Source organism: Acanthisitta chloris, unplaced genomic scaffold (genome assembly GCF_000695815.1).
Source record: "Acanthisitta chloris isolate BGI_N310 unplaced genomic scaffold, ASM69581v1 scaffold24337, whole genome shotgun sequence".
NCBI classification, from domain to species: Eukaryota; Metazoa; Chordata; class Aves; order Passeriformes; family Acanthisittidae; genus Acanthisitta; species Acanthisitta chloris.
The window spans coordinates 26,690-34,206 of NW_008684696.1; the positions used below are offsets into that span (position 1 = coordinate 26,690).

General features: G+C 46.1%; 1 protein-coding gene across 1 annotated transcript in view; it reads left to right on the top strand.

Annotated features, from left to right (window-relative positions):
• The first annotated feature begins 1,341 nt into the window (after positions 1–1,341).
• The window catches only part of USP7 (ubiquitin specific peptidase 7 (herpes virus-associated)), a 36,598-nt gene continuing 30,422 nt past the window's right edge, over positions 1,342–7,517 (top strand). The window contains exons 1-2 of the mRNA XM_009079441.1: positions 1,342–1,442; positions 6,805–7,003. Of these exons, the coding sequence (XP_009077689.1) occupies positions 1,400–1,442; positions 6,805–7,003 (242 nt within the window). The 5' untranslated portion in view covers positions 1,342–1,399. The remainder of the gene's footprint in view (positions 1,443–6,804; positions 7,004–7,517) is intronic.

The following is a 7,517-nucleotide window of genomic DNA, read 5'->3' on the forward strand; positions in this document are numbered from 1 at the left end:
AAGACGAGTGTCCAGGCTAGTTGGCTCTGTGCTTTTCAACAGCCCTTGCAAAGAGATGAGATGGGCATCCCTGGTCCCTGGGACATCCCTGGTCTGTAGCATCCCAGTCCGTAGCATCCCTGGTCCCTAGGGCATCTCTGGTCTGTAGCATCTCTGGTCCCTAGGGCATCCCTGGACTTTAGCATCCCAGTCAGTAGCATCCGTGGTCCCTAGGGCATCTCTGGTCCGTTGTATCCCAGTCCCCAGGGCATCTCTGGTCCCTCGGGCATCCTCTGTCCTTAGCATCCCTGTCCGGGTGGGAGCGCGGCAGGCCGCGGCGCGGGTGGCTCTGTCCAGGGTGCTGACGGGCACGGGCAGAGTGGTGTGCCGGGACCGGGAGTGTGTCCCTCTGGAGCAGTTCCATCCCTGGCCATGCACACAGGCAATGACCTGTGTGTCGCTTTTGGCTGTAAAACTGTTCCTGGCTACAGAAATCAGTGCCTGGGATAGCAAGGAGAAACTCAGCAAACTCTTGGAGTGTCTTCTAAGTAGTCCTCATCCCTGAGATAGCTGTGAAGGGTTATAGGTTTTACAGTTTGATAATAAGTTTGTTCAAGGATATATCCACTCCCTGCAGTCACACCAGAACAATCCATAGGCTTCTGGTGTGCAGGGGATGGAGGAGATGTTCAGCTGGTGGGTGACTCAGGAAGGTGCTTGTTAGTCAAAGCAATGCATCTTTAAAGTGATGGGGTTTAGTTTGCCTTCTCTCACATCTCCTGATTTAGTGGCACTTACATATGTTTTATATGGTCACTGTAGCAAAGCATAACAGCAGTGATGGCTAGAAACTGGAAAATGTGACCTCTGAAATGTTCCTTAATCTTAAAGGATTTCTTTTCCAGTTGTTCCCAAGTAAGATTTGCACCTTCCTGTTACATTTGATTAAATGGTTAGTGTTTTTCTCTTAAAAACCAGTAACACTGGAGAAATCTTAGAGCAAATTGGGAGTTTAGAAAGTCTGTTCTTAACAACTTGTGTATGTTTAAAAGTGCAGAGCACCAGAAAGAGGAATTAAAAGATTTTTGTTAGTGCGACTTGCTTATGAGATGGAGACTGTAAAGCCATTTGAAAATTTAAGAGTCAATTTATGATCTTTGTATTTGATTTCTGCATTAACATGGAGTTTCTTGCTCATCTTCTGGAGGGCTGTCAGTTGACACATACCAGTACAGTGGTTATAATTTAAGTAGCTGCTGCTCTGTGCCTGTGTGTGCCACTTGTGTGCCTCATAAGCACTCCCTGAGAGGGAAATGTTCACATGGCTGATTGATTTTATGTACCTTTTCTTGCCTCAGCTGGAGATACAGATGATCCCCCAAGAATTACTCAGAACCCTGTCATTAATGGGAACGTGGCAATGGCTGATGGACACAACAACACTGAAGAAGACATGGAAGATGGTAAGTAAATGTTGGATAAAAACACGTGGTTTGTTTGGCTTCTTGATGGTTTTGAGGAGAAAATGGTCCATGTCTTATCCATATCCTCCAAACTGCAGCTCATTAAAGGAATGAAACCCTCTGTAGTGGTGGCTGCAGGATTTCTGTACAGACTTTGAACGTGGCTGTACAATAGGATGAGACATCTGAGGGCTTGGCATTGTTCATCACACTCGCTCATTTAAAAATTGCTAAAAGTGCTCGTATCCATTGCTAGGTTTTGTGATCCTTCCCTTTAAAGTGCTGCAGTTGGGGCTTTGCTCAATGGTAATTCTGTCAGTTATGCCATTCCTTCAGGACCTTTAGAATCCTTATCCATCCACTCTTGTCAGGTGGCAGCTGTGCTCTGGTTTTGTCTGTGTGTGGTCAGTCAGGGGAACTGCTCTGTTGAGGAATCTCTTTCCCCTCAGTGCTGATGCCCTTTTACTTGCCAATCCAAAGCAAGAAATATGCATTGATGCTCTGTTAGTACAAGGGGACATATTTGTGAAGTCTTTTATTAGTCCATTAAATGAAAATGAGAGTGCACAGGGTTTTTTTTCTGTTACAGAAGATGAAAAAATTAGAAGTAGATGTGTCTGAGTTTATTTAAAGAAAGATAACAAGTTTGTAATTCACTTAAGTCTGTTATGTTTAGTGAGGAAAATGTGCAATGGTATTTCTTTTCTTAGGAGAGAATATGGGCAGGGACTGCTTAGTTGGAAGGACTAAATAAAGTTGAGCTGGGAGAAGGGAGGCAGTGTTGGAGTGGGATTTGTTCTCCACACTGCCTTGTAAGAGCATGTTCAGGACTAGGTTTAAACAGATTTATGCTTTTTTTTTTTTTTTGAGAAAAATCAGGAGTTTAAAGCTAAAAGTCAAAAATCTGCTTACTATCCTATATTCAGGAGACAGAATAGAATGCTGATAGAAAACAGTAATGTTGCATGAAGAGAATATGGTTTAAATTCAGGACAAAAGCACCTCATGGTTGAATCACCTCTGTATCATTGGCAGAGATAAAGTCTCCTATGATCAGAGCCTTGCAATAAAATACAGATGAGGTCTGCTTAGCCTATGATTTTTATTGATGTGATTGCCTAATCTCATTGTGAGGGCTTTGATTTATTGCTCAGAGTAACTAGCTGAGACTGAAGCAGGGAATTCTCTTCTTATCAAAAGCTGCTCTAAGTGCCTCTGTCAGGCTGTGGGATTTGGAGGGGGGCAGGGGAAGGTCTTACTTGTATAAATGAGGCAAAAAGGACTTAAGCTGCAGAAATAGCTGAGGAAACCCAGGCTGTGTCAGGGTGGCAAGTGATCAGATGTACTGCTCTTCATTCAGAGTAAGGTCGACTTCTTCAACACAAAAAACTACTGTGAAACAGATTTTGTGAATTACCAACTGTTCAGCTCCTCTCAGAACTGGGTGTGAAGGTGTTGTGCTAGGGAGAAGCCTCTGAAGGTGTCTGACAAAAGGCACCTGAAGGCTTCCCATGCCTGTGAGGACTCTGAGCATGGTCAGGAGCTTTGGCCCACTCTGCTGTGGGACGTTGTTCAGGGTTCAAGTGTGATGATTAAGCAATGCTCTTAATAGCTCCTCATTACCCTATTTGAATAAGGAGTGTCTGTCTACATCTTGGTGCTGCCAGAGCTGTGCCCTGACACAGATAGGAGAGCTGTTGCAAAATGGTAGAGTTGCAGAAACATTCCTGCAGACTTGCATCACGTACGTGGATGATGCCTCTTTTCCAGGTCTTGTAAATCAGATCAGTGGTTTGCTCTTGCATTATTTACACATCAGTGCCATTGCTCTCTTGCTGTTTGTGCTCCTGCTAACCTGGTTTGCAGTCTGATGTATGTGTGTAATGGACAGCTTGGAGATCCAGGTGATAGGAAAAATGGGAGACATTGGCTTCTCTGATAAACAGACAGTTTTCCTTTGCTGTTACTCTTAGCAAGGGGCGTCAGTCTGAGCTGATACAGAATGCATGAAGAGAGTTTAGTTACCTCTTCAGTGAAATTAATGAGTTTAGTGGTCCCTGTGAAGGAGGTGAGCAGTGGGATGAAACGTTGGTGCTTCCAGCTGGATCACAGGAACCAGCTTTCTGGTGATTTTCTGAGTCCAAGAAACTTTTGAGGTGATTTTGTTAGCACAGAAAGAAATGACTGAAAAGATTGGGAAAGAAATGGAGCTCTCACCCCCTTTGCTAGGCAACAAGCCACAGGCTCAGGAGGCAGATGGGACTGGGCAGCGCTGGACCAGCAGCAGCACTTGGAGCCAAGGCTGAGCTCTCACACGGTGTGACTAGGACCTGTTGTTGCTCTGTGTGGTGTCTCAGCAATTACAGAGGATCAGCTGAAAGAACGTGCTGTGCTTTGTGCAGAGAATGACTTAGTGAACCAGCCTCTGTGAGCTGCAGTAGCAGCTTCTGCAAATAAAGTAAGAATAAAAACAAGGTTCTGCTCAAATTCTGTTTGCAAGTCCATCAGTATTCGAAACAGCACATGGGATAAATTCTCTCAGAAGTTAAAGTTCAAACAGAGGGTCCCTAGCTAAACATGAACTCGCAGCTTTGCAATCACCTCCTGAAGCCTCATTGCTGTGAAGAGCTGCAGAGTCTGGAGGCTCTCAGAGACATCAGTCTCAGCTGCTGGTGGTGGTGCATGTGTTTGGATCATTATTAAAATATTCATGGACTATTCAGCCAGTTCCTCCATTAATAATGCAGGTTTGGAATATTTTAATAACCTCAGTGCACTTTAAAGGTAGCAACATTTACTATGAGAATAAAATCTGCTTTTCTCAGAAGTGTAAACATTTAAGGATGTGCTTCGGTCTTAAAACGGATCATGTCCAGTGTTTGGATGTCTGATTTGAAGGGTCTTTGCTGTATCAAGGTGCTGAATGTGCCATTGAGTTCATCAGTGAAAATGCCTTTTCTGTGTAGCAAATAGAATCCATTGGATGTAACTTCTCCAGGCATTGTCAGCTGGGGCTGTTCCTTTCCCCTTGTGTTTGGGGTCATGGATTGTGTATGTAGTTCAGGGATTTATGGAAGTCTAACTTGCCAGTCACTACTAAATTACCCTGCTGCCAGTTGCAGTGTGTACTGGAAACTGATGGACATGTTTGTGATGGTGAAAAAAGGCTTTATTTATGGATGTGCTTGGAATAATTGTCATGTTTGCTATGTGAACTTCATTTTGAAATAGAATTCATCCTTTCATCGATTGGACTTGCTAAAAAACAAACAAAAAAGGGCTTTCTGAGAGGGAAGGAAGGTTGTTACTTCTGTTCTGGGGCTGTCCTGTGCCATGAGGCTGCATTTTTGTGGAGCAGTTAGCAGTGATCACTCAGCTCTTTCACAGAGCAGAGTGCCCTGCCCTGCTGAGCTCTCGTGCACAGGGTTTCCTAAAAAGAAATCAAGAAATCCAGCAAACTTTCTTTGAAGCATCTGCAGATGCTGCGTGGGCTGTGCTTTTTAGCTGACACCATAGCAGCACTGCTGCATCCTGGTGCTGAAGTGCTCTGAGAGCTGCTTCAAAGGGGCAGCTCTGAGCCCAGGAGCTCTGATCTTGGTGCTGAGCAGGGAGGTGGGTCTGGCTGCTTTGCACCAAGGGCCCCGTGGTGCAAGGTCAGTTTTTAAATGGCTAAGCATGTTACAGGTTTGTTGCATCCTGCCTGCACGTTGGGTTTGAGATGGTACAGCTGCTCTGGCTGCAGCCTGAGTGGGTTTTGGTTGTAGAAGACCAGCTCTTTGCTCTGCCAGCAGGCAGTGTGTGGTGAAAATGGGTAGAGAGCAGCTTTTAAGTAGGTGATATTACTAGTTAGCCACACTTACACTTGGGGAAAGAGAAGAAAGTAATCCTTTGAAGTCGTGTGACTGAGGAGGGTGACAGCACAGGGTGGCAGGGAGGTGGCTGCAGGTGGAAGAGGGGAGAAGCAGCTGGTTTGGGCTGGAGTACTTCATCCATTTGGGAGTGCTTAGGGCTGCCAGGCCACACACACAGGATCAGCTGTGTTGCAGATCAGAAACAAGACAACTGCGTGAAAACTGTTTTGCAAGGGAGAAGAACGAAATCTGTCAAAGCTCCCTGGCAGCTGTGGATAAAACTTGTGATTTTTCTGTGTTGCAGTGTGCAGTCTTTACACTACACTCATAGTCAAGAGTCATTTTTGAAGTAAGGGAGTGGCCAAACTCACCTGTTTTTTGAACACATTCTCAGCACAGTCTCTGGTGCCATCCCAAGCTGAGAGAAGCACTGCTGTCCCTTGTACCCTGTGTGCCTTCTCCCATCATGTCATGATCCCATTTCTGCCTTTGTGCCTTTGGATTTTGGGTGCCACAGCTGCTGCAGTGTGAGGGCAGCAGTGGGTGCTGCCTGCTGCCCTGTGTGCTGTGGGAACCTCCTTGCACCCAGCAGCAAATTGCACCATGTCCCACAGGTGTCAGGTGGGACCCACAGCAGAGGAGGGGAGTGTCCTGTGTGTCCCTGCCCTGCAGAGTTGCAGGATTTCCCTTCCTATGTGCAATCTGTGGCATGTCACAATAGAGAGCCTGGCCTGGCACCTCACTGAAGCTGTTGCAGCCTCCAGCACCCTGTGATAGCTGTGTACAGCAGAAGCAGAACAGATTGTGGTATATGAAGAGCTGGGTATGTGGGAAGAAGGCAAAATTGCTTTAATTGTGTGTCAAAATAAACTCCTTTAAAAAAAAGTCTCGTATAGCTTTGTTTTAGACCACTAAAATTTTCTAACAGCTTTGCATACCACGAAGAACACAGGACACTACTCTGGAGCTGTTCTTAAGCAAACTGCTGTGAGAGTTGAAAAAAATTCACCAACTAACCCATGAGGTTCATCTGTTCTGAAAAGACACTGTTGCAAGCCAAACCGAACTAAGTGGTAACTTGGAATCAACAGGGTATTGGAGCAGGTTGTGACAGTCCTGAGTGTGTTGGGGTTGTGCAGGGAGCTGAGTCCAGCTGGGCTGTGGAGATGCTGCACGACAAGCAGAGTTAGAGCAGGCTGTGATTCAGCTGTAGATGTCTCTGCCTTGCTGCACCTGCTGCTTTAGGAGAAACCTGAGTGGTAGCTAATGTGAGTGCTGAAAGAGTAGTGGACAAAAGGAGGTGTCAGTGCTGTGTTTGCCCGAGTGGTGCCACAGTGTTCTCCAAACAAAAACCTGGAACCATCAGCTGTGGAGTTTGGTGCCCCTCTGGGGAGGGTTTTGTTGCTCCCAGTGTCCCACTGCGTGCACCGTGCTCACGTTGGCAGGCTTTGGAAGTGACATTTTGGAGTGAAGAGCATCAGGCCTAACAGGTGACTGTGTGTGTGTTGCAGACACGAGTTGGCGCTCAGAAGCGACGTTTCAGTTCACGGTGGAACGCTTCAACAGGCTGAGTGAGTCAGTGCTCAGCCCTCCCTGCTTCGTACGGAACCTGCCCTGGAAGATCATGGTCATGCCACGGCTCTACCCGGACAGGCCACACCAGAAGAGTGTTGGATTCTTCCTGCAGTGCAATGCTGAATCCGACTCCACGTGAGAGCCTTTTGATTACTGTACAGATCTCACTTGATGCTGGTTAATCTGTACTGCAGGAAATACAGACATGCACAACAACACTGCACGTAGCTTTCTGCAAGGGGAAAGAAGGCTTTGACTCCCCTTTTACCCCCACCTTTCTCATTCCCAGAGCAGAAGGAGGAGCTAAAAGGAGCTTGTGTAGCTGGAAGTTTGTTGGAATTTAGATATATTTCTGTGTGATTGCTGGGGGAGGTCCTTGGCTGACAGTTTTCTTGGCATGGGAAAAGTTCTGGGCTTATTTGAAGTGGAAGTGCTACTGAGCTTCTCTAACCCTGATGGGGTTAAAGCACATGAGCAGGTAACTGCTGGCAGTGCAAGCAGAGCAGGGTATGGGATAGTCCTCTCCTTAGGTGTGGAGTTCTTCCTCATCAGGTCAGATCTGAACACACAGGAGTTACTGAAGTCCTGCATGTCAATCACAATTGGTTATCTTCAACCAAAAGGTTTAAAAAATAACTACAAATTTCTG